At 44.7% G+C, this 21,430-nt stretch overlaps 3 protein-coding genes across 5 annotated transcripts in view; 1 reads left to right on the top strand and 2 right to left on the bottom strand.

Moving 5' to 3' along the window:
* The first annotated feature begins 2,093 nt into the window (after positions 1–2,093).
* Positions 2,094–8,150, top strand: il7r (interleukin 7 receptor). The gene is made up of 8 exons (XM_010752414.3): positions 2,094–2,351; positions 3,576–3,705; positions 3,788–3,948; positions 4,099–4,247; positions 4,324–4,477; positions 4,568–4,655; positions 4,737–4,809; positions 6,163–8,150. The coding sequence occupies exons 1-8, from the start codon at positions 2,267–2,269 to the stop codon at positions 6,562–6,564; spliced, it is 1,242 nt and encodes a 413-aa protein (XP_010750716.2). The 5' UTR covers positions 2,094–2,266; the 3' UTR covers positions 6,565–8,150.
* Positions 8,151–8,240: 90 nt separating this feature from the next.
* capslb (calcyphosine-like b) lies at positions 8,241–13,860 on the bottom strand. Of its 3 annotated transcripts, none has more exons than XM_027282172.1 (6): positions 10,735–13,860; positions 10,096–10,262; positions 9,701–9,878; positions 9,379–9,625; positions 9,179–9,298; positions 8,264–8,370 (listed from the first exon to the last, which is right to left on the bottom strand). In XM_027282172.1, exons 2-5 carry the CDS (start codon positions 10,230–10,232, stop codon positions 9,189–9,191), a joined length of 672 nt encoding a protein of 223 aa, XP_027137973.1. In that variant the 5' UTR covers positions 10,233–10,262; positions 10,735–13,860; the 3' UTR covers positions 8,264–8,370; positions 9,179–9,188. The 3 variants fall into 3 exon arrangements, with proteins under 3 accessions (XP_010750717.1, XP_027137973.1, XP_027137974.1); XM_027282173.1 differs by having other exon boundaries at positions 9,416–9,625; positions 10,735–13,859; XM_010752415.3 differs by lacking the exon at positions 9,179–9,298 and having other exon boundaries at positions 8,241–8,370; positions 9,416–9,625; positions 10,735–13,857.
* The window catches only part of LOC109137677 (arachidonate 15-lipoxygenase B), a 25,508-nt gene continuing 16,414 nt past the window's right edge, over positions 12,337–21,430 (bottom strand). Inside the window, exons 11-14 of the mRNA XM_027282241.1 lie at positions 14,756–14,921; positions 14,219–14,360; positions 13,782–13,788; positions 12,337–12,405 (exon numbers count right to left, since the gene is read on the bottom strand). Coding sequence (XP_027138042.1) covers positions 12,337–12,405; positions 13,782–13,788; positions 14,219–14,360; positions 14,756–14,921 — 384 coding nt within the window. The remainder of the gene's footprint in view (positions 12,406–13,781; positions 13,789–14,218; positions 14,361–14,755; positions 14,922–21,430) is intronic.

The raw sequence follows: 21,430 nt of genomic DNA, 5'->3' as shown, positions 1-21,430 counted from the left end.
AGTGAGGCGGAGGAGGAGGGAGACGAAGAGGAGGTAAGGGAATGGGATGAGAGAAGAGGAGGAGGAAGAGGAGGAGGAGGGGGGAGATAGAGGCACAGAGGGATGGAGGGATGAGGAGGGAGCGGGGGATTGCAGAAGAGGCTGATGAGGAGCGAGGATGAAGATGAGGAAGAGCGGAGGAGGAGGAGGAGGGAAGAGGCAGATTAGGAGGAGGGGATGCGAGGAGGCCGAGGAGGAGGAGTCAGGTCTTCTGCAGTCTGATGCGTCGGCGGCGGAAGAGGAGGAGTAGTCAGCGGACGATGAGGCTGCAGATGATTCTTCTTCATCTTCTTCCTCTCTTCTTCTTCTTCTTCTTCTTATATTATCTTCCTATTCCCTTCTTTTTCCTCTTCTTCTTCTTCCTCTTCTTCCTCTTCTTCTTCTTCTTCTTCTTCTGTTTTTACACTTCCTGCTCAGGTTGATGCAGCATGCACCACCACCACCGTTTCCCAGCATGCCCTGCTTCACAACATAAAGCCTGTATTCCTTTGCTCTGAAACTACCTGAAGCAGCAAGCGCAGGAAACAGATCTAACCACGGCGAGGCCTGCAGGCTCAACATGACAAGAGTGTAGAGACAGCAGAGGAGGAAGAAACCCAAAGACAGGAGACAGACAGTGAGGACGAGAGGACGAGAGGACGAGAGGACATCAAACATGATCACTGATGATTAGAAGCTGACACAAATCAAATGTTGAAGCAGAAACTGTTTCTACTAAAGACCCAAATGATGTATTAGTGACAGACAGGTGACAGACAGACAGGTGACAGACAGACAGGTGACAGACACACAGACAGACAGACCTGAGGTCAGTTGAGGCTGTGTTTGGTAGTGAACGTAGCTTCGTGTACTTGCTGGCCTTATTTGAAAACAAACCAGATCACTTGAGTAGACAGGAAGTGGTTTGTAGATTCGGGTTAGATTTTCTGTTTGACAGCGAGGAAGATTTATAAACACTGAAGAACGTTTCCTGAGTGAACGTCACAAAAACAACACACACAGTGTTTTCACTCTGAAGATGCGTTCACTGACAGAGAGTTCATTTCAAGAACTGTCAGAGCGCTAAGCCAAAGTACACGACAATCAAGGCGTTCATAGACGTTCAGAGATATTAATAAACGTTCAGAGGTGTTCATAAACATTCACAGACGTTCATAAACATTCACAGACGTTCATAAACATTCACAGGTCTTCATAAACATTCACAGGTGTTCATAAACATTCACAGGCCTTCATAAACATTCACAGGTGTTCATAAACATTCACAGACGTTCATAAACATTCACAGACGTTCATAAACATTCACAGGTCTTCATAAACATTCACAGGTCTTCATAAACATTCACAGACGTTCATAAACATTCACAGGTCTTCATAAACAACATGGCCCTTCATGTGGTTTGTTTGTGTCCAGTATTTGTGTCTTCTGCTGCTAAACTTTGTTCTTCAGCTCGTCTGCTGAGTCTGCTGATCGTCTTTTTACAGCGTGATTGATGAAAACAGCTGAGACTGAACCAGACAGGAAACAGGAGCAGGTAGAGTGGGCAATGTAACCAGGCTCAGCAGCTTCTATGGACATGATGGCAGAGGAGCAGAGAGTGAAGAGGACGCTGACGGAGGAAGCTAAGAAGAGAAAAGGAGAGAGTGAGCGAGCAAGAAGCCGCCGGACAAGAGTAAATGTGGGACTGACTTTTAAACTGCGCTCTGACTGGTCAAGGAAACTCAGGACATCTGATTCTTTTCAAATTAAAAGCCCCCAACGGTGATCATGTCTGAACAGGTGGAGGTCAGGTGCACACCCTTTCAAGCCTTTCACAGTCATTCATTTTGTGTTTGTGGTTTCAAACCTCAGTGACTTTCTGACTGTGTCGTGTTCGTAACATTCAGTTTCTCTCTCTGTCAAAACTTCGAGCACAGCAAGCATTTCTGCACAAATGTTCTAATTCATCTTCGTACCACAGAGAACCTGAACAAAGAGAACATCCTGTGAGGCGAGCACCCCCCTCTTCTTCTTCTTCTTCTGTACGCTTGCCACTCCTTCTTCCTCTCTTCCTGCCGGCTGACAAGAAAAGCTCTCAGCTGATGAGTCTGCAGCAACTGAGCAGCGACAGAGTGAAGACTGCTGAGGTTAAGGACACTCTGTGAGGACACTCTGTGAGGAGACTCTGTGAGGAGACTCTGTGAGGACACTTGTTGAGGACACTTGTTGAGGACACTTGTTGAGGAGATGTTGTCCGGCTGCTGGACCTTTTTGCTGTTGCTGCTGCCGGCTGTGAGTCGGGCTCAGAGTGGAGATGGAGACATTGACGCGGGTGAGAAATATTTAAAATGTTTCAGCATGTTTAAAACTCTGAGATACTGAGATCATCTGTAAATATTTGAAATATTTCATGTTCAGTCTCACTGTAAGTGTCACTTTGAGGATTAATTCACCTGGTAAAAGTCTCAAGCGTCTCAAAGGTCAAATAATAATTAATCAATAATTGAAGTGATGAATATTTTCATGAGTTTGGCAGTGATGCAGTCACAGTCAGGACGCGCTCTTTGACAGCTCATATCAGGACATTTGAAGGCGACGTGTGATAGTTTGTGATGTCATCATGCTGTGAGTCATCACTAGTAAACACAGAGTCCAGCTGAGGCTGCTGGGTAAACATGCATGTCGACCTGATGATGGCGCTAACATTAAAGGATGAAAGACTGAACCGCTCAGCTCTCTGTAGCTCTCTGCAGGCTTCATTAATCTCGACTAGCATAACACACCAATCTCCCACCCAAATGTAGATGGGCTGGTTGCATTGTGGGTAATGTAGGCATATGCTGGTGCTGCATTAAACTGGATCGAATCTGTGACAGCCTGTTAAACTTCATTTCCTCGTCTTGTGGTGTACCTCAGGGCTCTGTGCTGGGACCGCCCTCTCTGTCAGTTTACAGGATAAGTCGACACTATGTTGTTTAATTTTTACTCAGATGATTCAGATCTGAAGCTGATTTTTCATGAAGACACTGACGTCGTTATATCAGAGATTCAGAGCTGTGCATGTCATGTCTCTAACTCACTTTGTTTTTTATTTATTATTGTTTTAAAAGGAACCTCGATATCTTCATTTATATTTTCTAACATCAGCTAAAAAAACTTATTTATACTTTATTTATATATAGATAATTTAACTGAAGATAAAAACCACTGAGGCGTCATGTGGTGACCTTTTTTTGTCCGTTCTCCACAAACATTTCAAACATTGATTGGAACGGCCACAATCAGCTCCAGTGGCCGCAGCTTACACGAAGCGTATCACATGCGTGCTCGGTGGGATTTGGTAAAGTAGAAACTCTGCTGCTGCATGACAGAACCAGCTCAGGCTCAGTTGGGTTAACATCTGGTACATCTAGCTGCTGGGAGGCCCAGAACTGACTGGACAGAGTACTTCTCATCGGGGTTGGGAATGCCCCGGGATCCTCCAGAGCTGGAAGATGTTGTGGGGTCAGGGAGGTCTGGAAGTAATGTAAACTGTTTTGACTGTGCTTGTCCTCAGAGCCCAGAATCAGCTGCACCTCTGACATCATGACGTACAGAAGCAGTCTGACCTGCAAACTAGTCAGAGGTCGGACTGACGACAATGATGACGAAGATGAGGCTGACGGCATCGAGAAAATGACAGTTTGGTAAAACATTTTATCACTCCACCCTCGATGTCACATCAGCAGAAACCAGAGTAGACTCAGAAATCTGATGTTCTGTTCACAGTTACAATGACATGAAGGAGCAGAACGTGAAGACCAAGTGTGTGAAGGGCTTCGGGGACACGGTGAGCTCCTCAGAGCTGGATCCTGTGATGCATTTCAACGTAACAGTCTACTTCAAGAGCGGAGGCAACGTTACGACGATGATCGATCTGAAGAAAATAAGTAAGTCAATGAACATGTTCAACATGTTTACATCAACACGTCATTTCCTCTTTTCTGGTGCAGAACAAATGATGCTGCGTACTACAGGTGTTCAAACATAATATACCAGTTACCGTTAGCCTCACCTTTGTCTTTGCCGTGTCCCTGCAGTTAAACCAAGAAGTCCTCAGGTGTGGAACGTAACTTTTGACAAGTCCAACCAGGCTGTCATTCACATTCAGATCCCGTACCACAAAGAAATTCTGACAGACGGCAATCAGCTGTTCCAGCTGCTCATCTGGAGCGCAGGCACCTCGACGGTAACATCATTTCATTTGTGTTGCTTCAGTCTGAGAACGTTCAGCAATGACTGAAACTCTCACTGGTTGTCTTCAGGTTCAAAACATCTCACAATTATCCTTGAAGATCGACATGGACCACTTTAAAAAGAACTCAGAGTACCACGTCAAAGTGCGAGCGATACCGCAGATATACCTGGAGGGTACCTGGAGCGACTGGAGCGAAACATACAGTTTCTTTACTCCTGCTGGTGAGAGCATGTCATCTTCTACAAAGACAAAATATACAATATACAACATGTAATATAATGACTTCATATAACTCTGTTCTGTGTTTCCAGGCAACACACAGGACAACTACACACTGATTGTGTGCCTCATCCTTCTGCTGGTGCTGCCCACAACTGTAGTTTTCTTTTGGAAAAACAAGTACGACATCTCTGCTTTTTTGTCAGGAACTCAGTGAACTCAGATGTGTGTCGTATTTTCATATTTCTTTTTTCTTCACAGAATATTTACCTACATGTGGCCAAGCATCCCTCATCCTAAACACACACTGGTGCAGATTTGCAAGCCAAATAAAGTGAGTCATTTTACTTTGAGTCTGTCCTCGCAACAAAAAATTACATCAGCTGTTTCAAAAACCGGTAGCTGACGGCGCCCTTTAGTGGCCATGAGCATTATTACCCAATGTGTGTCAAAAGGTAGATGTCATGTGACCAATCAACAAACCTCTGCTGGTATCCAGGAGATTGAGCCAAAAGGTCCACTGTGTAGGTGTAGTGGCATCTAGTGGTGAAGTTTAAGATCTCTCTGGCTGTTCATCCACTCAGAGGTCAGGTCTGTCAACATGCTTTCTGATTGGTCAACAGTGTCAGTTCACAGGTCAAAGTTCACCAAAGTTAAACTTGATGCAAAAGATTTGAGTGGATTTATTTTGCCCTTGTGAGTAAATCTCAGTCCATTAAAAATGTTCTTATAAACCAGAAGAACTACTGAATGTACCCCTAACAACCACCCCCTAACAACCACCACTTAACGACCACCCCCTAACAACCACCCCCTAACAGACCACCACCTAACAACCACCACTTAACGACCACCCCCTAACAACCACCCCCTAACAACCACCACTTAACGACCACCCCCTAACAACCACCCCCTAACAGACCACCCCCTAACAACCACCACTTAACGACCACCCCCTAACAACCACCCCCTAACAACCACCACTTAACGACCACCCCCTAACAACCACCCCCTAACAGACCACCACCTAACAACCACCACTTAACGACCACCCCCTAACAACCACCCCCTAACAACCACCACTTAACGACCACCCCCTAACAACCACCCCCTAACAGACCACCACCTAACAACCACCACCTAACAGACCACCCCCTAACAACCACCCCCTAACAACCACCACTTAACGACCACCCCCTAACAACCACCCCCTAACAGACCACCACCTAACAACCACCACTTAACGACCACCACCTAACAACCACCCCCTAACAACCACCACCTAACGACCACCCCCTAACAACCACCCCCTAACAGACCACCACCTAACAACCACCACCTAACAGACCACCCCCTAACAGACCACCACCTAACAACCACCACCTAACAGACCACTACCTAACAACCACCCCCTAACAACCACCACCTAACAACCACCACCTAACAGACCACCCCCTAACGACCACCACCTAACGACCACCACCTAACAGACCACTAGAAACTCAGTGGCCACTGAAGCACCTAAAAACACCGGGACCAATAGATCCACCTTAAGAGCTGCCTAAATGATTACTAGTACCTCCTCAATGATCACTTGAGCCCTGTAAAGAATAAAGAATCTCTATAACTTCCTAAAAGAGCGAACCTTTTTGTTCCTAAACTAAACATGTTCCTTCTGTTCTCGCAGGGCCTCTTGCTGAACTTTAAACCTGAGGTGTTCAGTGCCCTCAAAGTTTACCCAATGCAGAAAGCTGAGGAGCAGCCATGTGAGGAAGCAGAGCCTTCGATCACTGCTGCTGCTGCTGCTGCTGAAGGTTCACAGTCCAATCATGCCAGCTCCACCCAGAGCTCCGACTGCTCCAGGAGCACCACCAGCATCAGCACAGAGGAGCTGGAGCTGTCCACCCTGCTGAGCAGGAGCTCCTCCGACGGAGAGGACAGCCTCCAGAGCACCAGTCCATCACCCATTGACGTCCTCCAGCTTGGGGAGAGACCTCACACGCCTGGAGGGAATGAGGCTGAGGGGTTTGGAGTGAGCCAGCAGGAGGAGGCTTACGTCACCATGTCCAGCTTCTATCAGATCAAGTAGATCAGCAGGAGGAAGAGGAGAACTGACTAACACACAAACAGGGCCAGAATATTTATCAAACTTCTGAGAATTACACCTCAGGATGCTCCAGATCAGTGGTTCACAACCTTGAGGTCATGAGGGCCGAGATAAATCCAAAATGATTCAGTGAAGAAGATGAATGAAGCTCCATGAAAATATTCATGATGAGTCTTTCTTTGGTGAGACTTTCACTTTTGATCATCAGTATTTATCATCCAGTGATCCTCTGACTTTTCATTTAGCGTCATCATCAGGTCCATGAATAAAAATGTCGGGAACCACTGACCTAATGAGCTACTGGAGGAGTAAAAAGGTAATGACACCTGAGATGACATGAGCAGGAACAGCCAATCAGAGACAAAGATTTACTCTACATCTGCTCTGATTCACATTCCTAAAATAATTCATTATGTTTCATTATTCTGCAAAATCACTTTATTGTTTCATCAAATATGTCAGTTTGATCAACCGCCTTCATGTCATCAGTTTGGCTAAAGAGGTCAAAGGTCGTTCAAAATAGAACTGTAGCAGTTTGATAACAGAGCTGTCGACACAAATGTAGCTTTTTATGTATTTTTTTGCTTTTGTGGTTATATAAGTATATTTACATTATATCTTATACATTGTATACTGAAAGATGTCCTCAAACAGTTGCCTGGTGTCGACTGTTTGAGGACATCTTAAAAGATCAAACCAATGTTTCTGTATGTTTTACTGTAAATCAAAGAATAGTCTCCAGATCAGCTTGCAGTGGTGATGTTCCACAATTAACAGTGTTGTATTACTCAAGATTGGCTTTGGTCTTGAGACCGGTCTTAAGACCACTTTTTGAAGGTCTTGGTCTCGTCTTGACTGCATTTTTTCCGTGGTCTTTTCTCGGTCTTGGACCACAATTGTTTGGATATTGCCGGTGTTTCCTATTAATTACCTCATAATGTCTAATTTGCTCTTTGACAGAACAAAAGTTTCATGTTTGTCTGCACCGCTTGGTCGGTCTTGTTGAAGCGTTGTTCCGCCACAAGCCTTCAGATCAGGTCCAGAGTTCTTCATGTCAAAGACAGAAACCATCCATGGCTCTTATCCTGTTCAGAAGAGTGTGTTTGATTTATTCACCTGTCTGTACGAATCCTTTAAAGAGCTCAAACATACAGAAACACCAGTGAGGTCCTTTAAAAAAACTCATGCTGCTCATATCTGCACTTAAACTGTTATAGAACTAAACCTCCTGTTGTGGGACACACTCTTCTCAGTCCACATGGATCCACTTCGGTCCACATGGGTCCACAGACCAGCAGCTTATGATTATGATTGTGGGTGTGTTGCTGTGGCAACCTGAGCTGACTGTTTCTGTTTGTGGAGACGCCAAACAAACAATGCTGCTGCTGAAAAAGCGACAACACAACGTACGCCTCATGTTTCCTCACAGAATGTACGCTTTATTCTCTATAAGAAAGCTGATTGTAACATTAGACTAAATATACCATATGATCACATCTGACTGTGCCTGTAACCTGTTTGGATTTAAACACACTCATATCAATGTCCAATAAAACAGAAAGAAGTGAGATGGAAATGTGTTGGAATGATTCTCATTTATAAAAACACAAAAGAACGCCACACATATGAATGATTCATCAAAATGTTTCTTTAGCATAGTTTGGACTTCATGTGGTTGGATTGGAGTCAGAGCTTCCAGGCGTTTTTCATCATCAGAATAAAGTAGACGTCTCTGTCGATGGAGGCGCTGACTCCACAGTAATAGTTGACAAACTCCTCTTTGGTCACCTGTCGACGAGACCAAAGTTTACTGATGTTACAACAAGACAATGTCAGAGCGACACCAAAGAGTCCGAGCAGAGAAAAGGAGGTTTGCTTTCCATCCAAACACTGTGAGTCCTGTGACGTCTGAAAAAGATCATCTCAAACCGAAAAATAATAAAAAATAAAAATGGAAAAAAATGTATCTAAAATAAATCCTAAACTGAAGAAAAAATATTGAAACTGTATATCCTAATACTCATACTAATAATAATATAATAATTAATAATATAAATAAACGAAATAGAAAAAAACAGGAAGACAAATCTGAAATTGAAAAAAAAATTAAATAAAAGAAACCCTGAAAACAAAATTGGAAAAACAGTAAAAAAAAAAAAAAAAGAAACTGAAAATTTTGTTCTAGATCCGAAAATGAAACTTTAAAAAGGAAAACAATTCTAAAATAAAAAAATAAAAAATCTTTACAAGAAAAAGATTAAAATCCTGTGACGCGTTCACATGCTATACTGTATGTTTGATTTCTGTTAGCACGTCTGTCCTCAGACCTCTGACAGAGAAACACAGTGAGCTTCAGATGGAAACAGGAAGAGTTCATGAGAAGAGAAAGAGTCCATCAACCTGCTACGAGTCAAACTATCACCTGTATGTTGGATGTTTCTGATCATTCATCTCCTTTGTTTAAAATAGAAACATACAACATACTGCAGAAAATTCCACATGAAACTGACTGTGGGGAAAAGAAACACCACCAGATGGACACCTCCGTCACCTCCACCGTCCTCCACCGCCTCCACCTGAACATGAGCTTGTTTACCAGAGCGACGCTAACTCATCAGAGTTTCCAGGCATTTCTCATCATCACAATAAAGTAGACATCTGTATCGATGGAAGCACTCACACCAGCATAATAATTCATAAACTCCTCCTGGGTCACCTTCAGAGAGTAACACCAGCATGAATATACATGTGCATGTATGTACAACATGTAACAGACTGACTGAGGCGTTCACTGACCTGATTTTAAAAAATCAGTCTGTTGAGTGTTTGTCACCTTTCCATCTTTGTCATACGGAGAATCGAAGCTGTCCAGGAACTTCCTGAACACCTGATCTTCTGTCCACTCCCCGTTCTGATACTTGGGGTGGTTCTTGGCGTTATAAACCCCCTTCAGGTCTTCAATGGTGATCACCCCATCACCCGTCTTATCCAGCTTCCGAAACGCCTGCATGATCACCTCCTTCCTGGCCTGAGACATCTGCGGCTGTGTTTACAGATCAGAGGTTAGGAAACAGGAAGTAGTCACCAGCTGCTAACCGCTAACCTGTCGTACATTTACCCTGAGAGTGATGAGGAACTCGTCAAAGTCGATGGTCCCGTTCCCATCACGGTCAAAAAGCCTGAATAGATCCATGGCCTCTTGTTTCTCAATCAGGATGCCGTAGTCATTGAGACCCTTCAGGAACTCCTTCATGTCCAGGGAGCGGTTGTTGTCGTCATCCATTATTTTGAAAGTTCTGACAAATCAAATCAGATTTTATTTGTACAGCCCAAAGTCACAAAGTCCATTTTCCTCTGAGGCTTTACAATCTGTACAGGGAGTGACACCCTCTGTCCTTAGACACAAAACCTTTAACACTTAAAAAAGGTGGAAGAAACCTCAGGAAGAGCCACAGAGGAGGGATCCCTCTCCCAGGACGGACCGTCGAGGTCCAGGACATACGGGGGTCTCACCTGCCCAGTCCTTTGATCCCTGATGATCCTCGGGCCAAACACTGCAGTCGGAGCCGCTCCACCGGGTCGGCACACTCGGTCAGCTGACGCTTGGCGTTCGTCGCCATCTCTCGGTCATGTCTCGACGTCCCCGCCATCGCTGACACCGCCAAATACAGAGACTGAAGCTAAGACAGGTCAAAGAGTTTCAGAACCTCAGAGTGAAACTGAACGTGGCTGAGGAGCTGAATGGAACGTGTCCCAATGTCTGAGGAGCTTCAGCGTCAATACTGTGAAAATACTGTGAAAATATTGTAAAAAGTACTACAAAAATACAGCAAAAATATTAGACAAGTACTGTTAAAATACTACAGAAAAATACTGCAAAAAATACTGGATACGAAAAATACTGATTTACGTTTACTGTGGTACTTTAAAGTATGATGTACTTTATGTATGCAGTGCTTGTACTACATCTCTTCATGTATATTCAGCTTTAGTTTCTTTCTCGTATAAAAAAATATGATGCAGTACTTTAAGTATATTTTAGTACTGTCTGTCTTCAGTAGTACACAGAGTATCTAGACTGTTCTCCACATTGATAAATACTACAGAGTACTAATGAGTACTGATAATATTTGTGTACTTTGACTGACGTACCTGAAGTATTTCTACTTTTAGAAATACTGGTCCTGGTCGATCAGAAACACAAACAGGAAGTCTGACTGAGACTGCCCTTCCCCAAACTATCCATGGTTACTATGGAGACACAACGTCCTCTCCTGTGATTGGCTGTCCAGAGTGACAAGTCAAGACACTGTCAACACTTCCTGTGGTTGTTTCACAGTAAAAGTCTAGCACTACCTTCACATTAAAACGCTTTTATTGTGAAACACAAACAGGAAGCTGCTGATCATGTGATCTGACTGTTGTCACAGGTATCAAATGTATTTGCTGCCCTCTAGTGGTCAGAATCAGGAGCTGAAGTCCAACAGCACATGAACAGTGAATACAATGTCCTTATGATCAGACACAGACTGACCCTTCACATGTGCTGGTTCCATAAAATCCAGAACAAATGGCTGAGATGAACAAACATGAATGTTAAAATCTAAACTAACTAAACTAAAATAAGAATTTTGGTGTAATTAGATAAAAACATTTCTATAAAAACATTTTAAGGTTTGGACATTATTAAAATAATAACTGGATCTTTAGAGTTCAGGTGTTGAAAAGGTGTGAGAGGGTACATCAGTCATCATTTTGGAGTGCTGATCTCAGAGTCCATGTTTTCAGACAGCATCAAGGATCTCCTTCTGTTTGGATGGAGGCCATCCCATTTCAGTCGGAACAGTTCAAAGTTGTTGATGAAGGGGATCCCAGAGGTGGCACTGTAGTCTTACAGCCAGGTGTGAAGACTGAGTCTGGACCACCTCTGGATTCTCTGCTGTGGGTGGAGATGGAGCCTGAGATGATGATGAGTTGATGTCCAGTTCTGATGAGGTGTGGTGAGGTTGAGCGGGATGAGGGACAGAAAGAGGGTGAGGTGCTGGGATGGTAACAGAGGAATGGGCAGAGTGAGATATGGGGTGGAGGAAGCCTCGGACTTCATCTGAGGCCAAAGCTTCAAACTGGTTGGACAGCTGGAGGGAGGGCGGATGTGAAGCATCTGTGATGACCGGGGGATGTGTGTGGAGGTGGAGGAGGTGCTGGTGGGTTTCTGGAGCGGTATGGAAGCAGCTAATAGTCCAGAGTGAAGGTGTCCAAGCCCGGGAGAACCAACTCCAGCGGTGCTGTTTAAATTGTCCTGGCTGATGGATGGACGAGGTCAGAGTGGACCTGCAGGCCTTCTCTGAGGCTGCAGCCTCTGACCTGGATGAGCTGACCGACACCGTGACATCCCCCCACCATCGCTCAGGATCTGTGAAGAGGATGTTCCAGACAGATCAGGAAGGCACCTGGTCCAGACAGGGCTGATTAGCTGACCTCCATCTTCAACAGATCCCTGGAGCTGGAGATCCCTCATTCAAACACTCCACAATAATCCCAAAGAAATCCTCCATCACAGGACTGAATGACTACAGGCCCGTCGCCCTTTGAGAGACTGGTGTCTCACCTGAAGGACTCTGTTAACATTCAAAATCGAGTCGAGCTCAAACACACACCACCAGCCGTCCTGGCACTCAGACCTTTTGGGTTTAAATAGGTGAGTCGGTATTTGCTCCCTCTGGTCTATCGGGGGAGGTGCCGCTCCAATCAGGGTCATGCAGACTTCCCGGAAACGTCCAGGCTGGTGGCCCCGATTGGTCCCAGGTAAGGAGGCTGGGCCACCTGGCGATCACACAACTGGATTTGCATACGGGGCACTCGGCAAGATGGCGGACTGAGCGGTCTCACGCTACGAGCTCTCACACAAAACCCCTCCAAACTCGTCTTATTAAAATCATATCCCCTCTGAACGTATCTTTTAAAGTCTGCAAGGTGTTTTTTCAGTAAGAACGACAGTGAAATGTCTCAGCCAGAGCTTAAAAAAAAAAAAAAAGACTTTTCCCTCCCAAATGAGGCAGCACGAGCATGCTTCGCAGGCTTTGATGGACAGACAGCAGCGGGGACAAACGGTTGTTAGAGGAAGGGGTTGAGTCCTGTCCTACCCCGTCAAAAGGAGCTCATACTTGGAAAATATCTAAACCAAATGAAAGTGAAGTTTCAAACTCTGCAATACTTGCAGCAATTAACACATTGGTGGTGAGATTTGACACACATGAACAAAGGTTTGAAGGATTTGGCGTGCAGTTAACAGAATTGTGCGAGGATAGCTAGCTTGAGCATTTAACTTCAATGCTGCGGAAGTCAAAGATTGCAAGACAAGAGTCTCGTGCTGGAAAAAGAAGTGGAGCACCTGAGGGCAGTAAATGCTGAAATAAGGAAGGTAAGACAGATAGGATGGAACCTGAGAATCAGAGAAATGAAGTGAAAGGACCAGGAAAGATGTGATTCAACTGTAAGGTGGGAGAAAAATATGGATACAGCTCGGATTGGCAGGAAGACTGAAAAACAAATGTGACAAATCGGTTACGCTGACAGATGCGTTTTGGAAACAAGGAATCCAGGGTCTGCACTGAAGCCGGTTCATGGAGGACCTCACGAAGGACAGAATGGCAAGAAGTTCTCTGGCCCTGCATCAAACAGGTGAAGAATTGAGAAAGCCTACTTCCAATCCTTTTGGATTCATGAACTGTCCCACATCCAAGCTGATGTGAGTTTGTTTTTTGGTGTTAGTTATGCACCATGTGGTGTGATCTGCATGTCCACATGCTGTTTGGATGTAGTTTTGTTGACAAAGATGTAGTGACGAAAACAAAGGCGATGTCATGGAGAGGCTGAGTGAGGGAGCATTGCACTGCTGACTCGCTACAAACGACAAAGCTATTTCCAACTGTCTGTATTTGTTTCCAGTGCCTAACAACGCAGGGCAAGGCGTTTAAAAACTCCATCTGCAGTTAAATTAATCTGTTTAACACCTACTCGCCCCTCTGTAGCTGCTGCGGTGCACAGGTGGATGTATGCCATTCACTCACTGCTCCTTAACCACACCTGTGACGTGCATACATGGTGTCAGACTGATAGCTGAGACCAACACAAACATCTCAGCATAGAGCACCTACAGCTGACTTTAACATTTTCATGCTGCGCTGACGCAAACAAACCTTCAATCTGAGACAAAGAGACAGAGACAGAGATGTGTCACATTTCATTTATTATTACACCCAGACAGTGAGGGGAGAAGACACTCAGGGGTAACTCTGAATACTTGTAGAGAGGGTGCACCATGGGAAAGTTGCGAAGCGTTGCCATGGCAAAGAGCTCTGACATCACATGTGTGTGCAGGAAGTGAGAACGCAGCTCGTGATCTGCGAAGTCCGCCGAACGCACAAATGTTTTCGCGTCAGCCAATCAGCTTCCAGATCCTGAGGGACGAAGACCGGGTTGGATTCGCCCGTGACTGCTTCAGCTACGAATGGAGAATTGGAAGGAGACAAGGAAGGAGGTGAGATATGAAGAAACAAACAAAAAGTCTGTGTGTGAGGTGTGAAACTGCTAGCAAACTTTGGAAATCTCCAGGTCAGAGGTCAGGTGGGTTTACCTGGATGGCGATGGGAGCAGTTGGTTGCGGCGCGTGAGGTGTAGCAGGATGAGCGGCGCTGTCAGGTAGTTCTGCTTCCTGTTGACAGGTTTGCTGTGAGAGTGTCCAGCAGCCGATAATCCACCAAGAACATATTTCCTCTCTGCAGGAACACGAGGTCACCAATATTCATAGCGCATTAATATCACAAGTATGGCGTCATTTCAGTGCCAAAATCAGCGTGCCATAAAGCTCTCTGCCTTCTACTACTCGCTTTGTGAGTTTTGGCACTTTGTGGGCGAGTATCGAATAGACGCCCCGCAACGCCCCTGCTTTCTGATTGGTCACTTTAAACGCCTTCTCCAGGTCTCCAGGTCAGAGCCAATCCGAGGCGGAGTGGGGCAGGTCATCATTGCGGTTGGCAGAATTTGATTGTGGATCGAGAGAGAGTGACGTCGAGCGTGCGGAGAGTGAAATGACCATACACGAGCTTCTTGGTGAGGAGTCAATGACAATGACTGAAATAAGAAAAATATTTGATTCATCATCACCAATCACCTCCATTTCCTGAAACGCTGGCTCCGCCCCCCAGCGACGCCCCCCGTCTCCTCGGTAACGGCCATGTTGGGCGGGATTTCGTGCAGCGGCGAATCAGAGTCGGGTTGGCTCCGTTCAGGAATGATGTCCGAAGAACCAGTCCTCCATCCAGAGATGCTCCCCAATCCTGATGGAAGTCAGGGGGCGGAGCAGAGGAAGTACATCACTCCACCACAATAAAATATCTAAATATTATATTCTAAAATATATTCATGATAGTGGATTTATAATATTTAAATGAACAGCTGTCTCACTGCTGGTACGGGTCCTAGTCCACTGGCAGAGCTGATGGATCTGATGAAAACCGGACCAACGGTTCTGTAGGCTCAGGAAGCTCTGAAGACTCAACTCTACCAGCCTGAACACAGCAGAGACCAACAGAGACCATCACAGACCATCACAGACCAGCAGAGACCATCACAGACCAACAGAGACCAGCAGAGACCATCACAGACCATCACAGACCAGCAGAGACCAGCAGAGACCAGCAGAGACCAACAGAGACCATCACAGACCAAACAGAGACAAGCAGAGACCACAGAGACAAGCAGAGACCAACAGAGCAGCAGAGACCAGCAGAGTCCAACAGAGACCAGCAGAGACCAACAGAGACCATCACAGACCACAGACAGCAGAGACCAACAGAGACCCAGCAGAGACACAGAGACCACTCACAGACAACAGAGACCAAGCAGAGTCCAGCAGAGACCAGCAGAGACCAGCAGAGATCAGCAAAGACCAGGTTGTTGGACGTACACCTTGCTGACAGTCAGAATCATGTCGGTGCCTTGGATACGGAGAATCGAGCTTCAGCAGGAAGTGACATGATGTCATTAGCCTTCATTGTCTCTGGGAGACCGTCGTCATAGCAACTCCACCTACAAAATAAAAATACAAAGTGTGTAAGATTTAGAAGTATCCTTTGCAGGATTGAATACAGTATTCATAAGTATATTTTCATTAGCGCACAATACCGTGCAAATAGAAGTGTTGTTTTGTTTTGACTTAATGAGTCCTTTATACTACAGTGAGACAGAGCAAACGCTGATCCTGATAAGGCCTTAAGTTTCTCACATGCTTGAAAGAAGAGGATGGGGCATGGGAGAGTATTCATTTGGTTACAATCTGCCACTTCACGCTTGATGCCACTAAATACTACTGGACCTCTAAATAATATTCAATATTTAGATCTGTGATCATTAATTGGTTACCGATACGTCGACGTCGCTCCGTCAGCTCGTGCAAAAAGTACCACAAACAGTACCACAGTCACACCTACAGTACTGCAAAAAGTACCACAAACAGTACCACAGTCACACCTACAGTACTGCAAAAAGTACCACAAACAGTACCACAGTCACACCTACAGTACTGCAAAAAGTACCACAAACAGTACCACAGTCACACCTACAGTACTGCAAAAAGTACCACAAACAGTACCACAGTCACACCTACAGTACTGCAAAAAGTACCACAAACAGTACCACAGTCACACCTACAGTACTGCAAAAAGTACCACAAACAGTACCACAGTCACACCTACAGTACTGCAAAAAGTACCACAAACAGTACCACAGTCACACCTACAGTACTGCAAAAAGTACCACAAACAGTACCACAGTCACACCTACAGTACTGCAAAAAGTACCACAAACAGTACCACAGTCACACCTACAGTACTGCAAAAAGTACCACAAACAGTACCACAGTCACACCTACAGTACTGCAAAAAGTACCACAAACAGTACCACAGTCACACCTACAGTACTGCAAAAAGTACCACAAACAGTACCACAGTCACACCTACAGTACTGCAAAAAGTACCACAAACAGTACCACAGTCACACCTACAGTACTGCAAAAAGTACCACAAACAGTACCACAGTCACACCTACAGTACTGCAAAAAGTACCACAAACAGTACCACAGTCACACCTACAGTACTGCAAAAAGTACCACAAACAGTACCACAGTCACACCTACAGTACTGCAAAAAGTACCACAAACAGTACCACAGTCACACCTACAGTACTGCAAAAAGTACCACAAACAGTACCACAGTCACACCTACAGTACTGCAAAAAGTACCACAAACAGTACCACAGTCACACCTACAGTACTGCAAAAAGTACCACAAACAGTACCACAGTCACACCTACAGTACTGCAAAAAGTACCACAAACAGTACCACAGTCACACCTACAGTACTGCAAAAAGTACCACAAACAGTACCACAGTCACACCTACAGTACTGCAAAAAGTACCACAAACAGTACCACAGTCACACCTACAGTACTGCAAAAAGTACCACAAACAGTACCACAGTCACACCTACAGTACTGCAAAAAGTACCACAAACAGTACCACAGTCACACCTACAGTACTGCAAAAAGTACCACAAACAGTACCACAGTCACACCTACAGTACTGCAAAAAGTACCACAAACAGTACCACAGTCACACCTACAGTACTGCAAAAAGTACCACAAACAGTACCACAGTCACACCTACAGTACTGCAAAAAGTACCACAAACAGTACCACAGTCACACCTACAGTACTGCAAAAAGTACCACAAACAGTACCACAGTCACACCTACAGTACTGCAAAAAGTACCACAAACAGTACCACAGTCACACCTACAGTACTGCAAAAAGTACCACAAACAGTACCACAGTCACACCTACAGTACTGCAAAAAGTACCACAAACAGTACCACAGTCACACCTACAGTACTGCAAAAAGTACCACAAACAGTACCACAGTCACACCTACAGTACTGCAAAAAGTACCACAAACAGTACCACAGTCACACCTACAGTACTGCAAAAAGTACCACAAACAGTACCACAGTCACACCTACAGTACTGCAAAAAGTACCACAAACAGTACCACAGTCACACCTACAGTACTGCAAAAAGTACCACAAACAGTACCACAGTCACACCTACAGTACTGCAAAAAGTACCACAAACAGTACCACAGTCACACCTACAGTACTGCAAAAAGTACCACAAACAGTACCACAGTCACACCTACAGTACTGCAAAAAGTACCACAAACAGTACCACAGTCACACCTACAGTACTGCAAAAAGTACCACAAACAGTACCACAGTCACACCTACAGTACTGCAAAAAGTACCACAAACAGTACCACAGTCACACCTACAGTACTGCAAAAAGTACCACAAACAGTACCACAGTCACACCTACAGTACTGCAAAAAGTACCACAAACAGTACCACAGTCACACCTACAGTACTGCAAAAAGTACCACAAACAGTACCACAGTCACACCTACAGTACTGCAAAAAGTACCACAAACAGTACCACAGTCACACCTACAGTACTGCAAAAAGTACCACAAACAGTACCACAGTCACACCTACAGTACTGCAAAAAGTACCACAAACAGTACCACAGTCACACCTACAGTACTGCAAAAAGTACCACAAACAGTACCACAGTCACACCTACAGTACTGCAAAAAGTACCACAAACAGTACCACAGTCACACCTACAGTACTGCAAAAAGTACCACAAACAGTACCACAGTCACACCTACAGTACTGCAAAAAGTACCACAAACAGTACCACAGTCACACCTACAGTACTGCAAAAAGTACCACAAACAGTACCACAGTCACACCTACAGTACTGCAAAAAGTACCACAAACAGTACCACAGTCACACCTACAGTACTGCAAAAAGTACCACAAACAGTACCACAGTCACACCTACAGTACTGCAAAAAGTACCACAAACAGTACCACAGTCACACCTACAGTACTGCAAAAAGTACCACAAACAGTACCACAGTCACACCTACAGTACTGCAAAAAGTACCACAAACAGTACCACAGTCACACCTACAGTACTGCAAAAAGTACCACAAACAGTACCACAGTCACACCTACAGTACTGCAAAAAGTACCACAAACAGTACCACAGTCACACCTACAGTACTGCAAAAAGTACCACAAACAGTACCACAGTCACACCTACAGTACTGCAAAAAGTACCACAAACAGTACCACAGTCACACCTACAGTACTGCAAAAAGTACCACAAACAGTACCACAGTCACACCTACAGTACTGCAAAAAGTACCACAAACAGTACCACAGTCACACCTACAGTACTGCAAAAAGTACCACAAACAGTACCACAGTCACACCTACAGTACTGCAAAAAGTACCACAAACAGTACCACAGTCACACCTACAGTACTGCAAAAAGTACCACAAACAGTACCACAGTCACACCTACAGTACTGCAAAAAGTACCACAAACAGTACCACAGTCACACCTACAGTACTGCAAAAAGTACCACAAACAGTACCACAGTCACACCTACAGTACTGCAAAAAGTACCACAAACAGTACCACAGTCACACCTACAGTACTGCAAAAAGTACCACAAACAGTACCACAGTCACACCTACAGTACTGCAAAAAGTACCACAAACAGTACCACAGTCACACCTACAGTACTGCAAAAAGTACCACAAACAGTACCACAGTCACACCTACAGTACTGCAAAAAGTACCACAAACAGTACCACAGTCACACCTACAGTACTGCAAAAAGTACCACAAACAGTACCACAGTCACACCTACAGTACTGCAAAAAGTACCACAAACAGTACCACAGTCACACCTACAGTACTGCAAAAAGTACCACAAACAGTACCACAGTCACACCTACAGTACTGCAAAAAGTACCACAAACAGTACCACAGTCACACCTACAGTACTGCAAAAAGTACCACAAACAGTACCACAGTCACACCTACAGTACTGCAAAAAGTACCACAAACAGTACCACAGTCACACCTACAGTACTGCAAAAAGTACCACAAACAGTACCACAGTCACACCTACAGTACTGCAAAAAGTACCACAAACAGTACCACAGTCACACCTACAGTACTGCAAAAAGTACCACAAACAGTACCACAGTCACACCTACAGTACTGCAAAAAGTACCACAAACAGTACCACAGTCACACCTACAGTACTGCAAAAAGTACCACAAACAGTACCACAGTCACACCTACAGTACTGCAAAAAGTACCACAAACAGTACCACAGTCACACCTACAGTACTGCAAAAAGTACCACAAACAGTACCACAGTCACACCTACAGTACTGCAAAAAGTACCACAAACAGTACCACAGTCACACCTACAGTACTGCAAAAAGTACCACAAACAGTACCACAGTCACACCTACAGTACTGCAAAAAGTACCACAAACAGTACCACAGTCACACCTACAGTACTGCAAAAAGTACCACAAACAGTACCACAGTCACACCTACAGTACTGCAAAAAGTACCACAAACAGTACCACAGTCACACCTACAGTACTGCAAAAAGTACCACAAACAGTACCACAGTCACACCTACAGTACTGCAAAAAGTACCACAAACAGTACCACAGTCACACCTACAGTACTGCAAAAAGTACCACAAACAGTACCACAGTCACACCTACAGTACTGCAAAAAGTACCACAAACAGTACCACAGTCACACCTACAGTACTGCAAAAAGTACCACAAACAGTACCACAGTCACACCTACAGTACTGCAAAAAGTACCACAAACAGTACCACAGTCACACCTACAGTACTGCAAAAAGTACCACAAACAGTACCACAGTCACACCTACAGTACTGCAAAAAGTACCACAAACAGTACCACAGTCACACCTACAGTACTGCAAAAAGTACCACAAACAGTACCACAGTCACACCTACAGTACTGCAAAAAGTACCACAAACAGTACCACAGTCACACCTACAGTACTGCAAAAAGTACCACAAACAGTACCACAGTCACACCTACAGTACTGCAAAAAGTACCACAAACAGTACCACAGTCACACCTACAGTACTGCAAAAAGTACCACAAACAGTACCACAGTCACACCTACAGTACTGCAAAAAGTACCACAAACAGTACCACAGTCACACCTACAGTACTGCAAAAAGTACCACAAACAGTACCACAGTCACACCTACAGTACTGCAAAAAGTACCACAAACAGTACCACAGTCACACCTACAGTACTGCAAAAAGTACCACAAACAGTACCACAGTCACACCTACAGTACTGCAAAAAGTACCACAAACAGTACCACAGTCACACCTACAGTACTGCAAAAAGTACCACAAACAGTACCACAGTCACACCTACAGTACTGCAAAAAGTACCACAAACAGTACCACAGTCACACCTACAGTACTGCAAAAAGTACCACAAACAGTACCACAGTCACACCTACAGTACTGCAAAAAGTACCACAAACAGTACCACAGTCACACCTACAGTACTGCAAAAAGTACCACAAACAGTACCACAGTCACACCTACAGTACTGCAAAAAGTACCACAAACAGTACCACAGTCACACCTACAGTACTGCAAAAAGTACCACAAACAGTACCACAGTCACACCTACAGTACTGCAAAAAGTACCACAAACAGTACCACAGTCACACCTACAGTACTGCAAAAAGTACCACAAACAGTACCACAGTCACACCTACAGTACTGCAAAAAGTACCACAAACAGTACCACAGTCACACCTACAGTACTGCAAAAAGTACCACAAACAGTACCACA

This window comes from Larimichthys crocea, chromosome IX, assembly GCF_000972845.2.
Source record: "Larimichthys crocea isolate SSNF chromosome IX, L_crocea_2.0, whole genome shotgun sequence".
NCBI classification, from domain to species: Eukaryota; Metazoa; Chordata; class Actinopteri; family Sciaenidae; genus Larimichthys; species Larimichthys crocea.
This window is presented reverse-complemented; position numbering and strand designations above follow the sequence as displayed.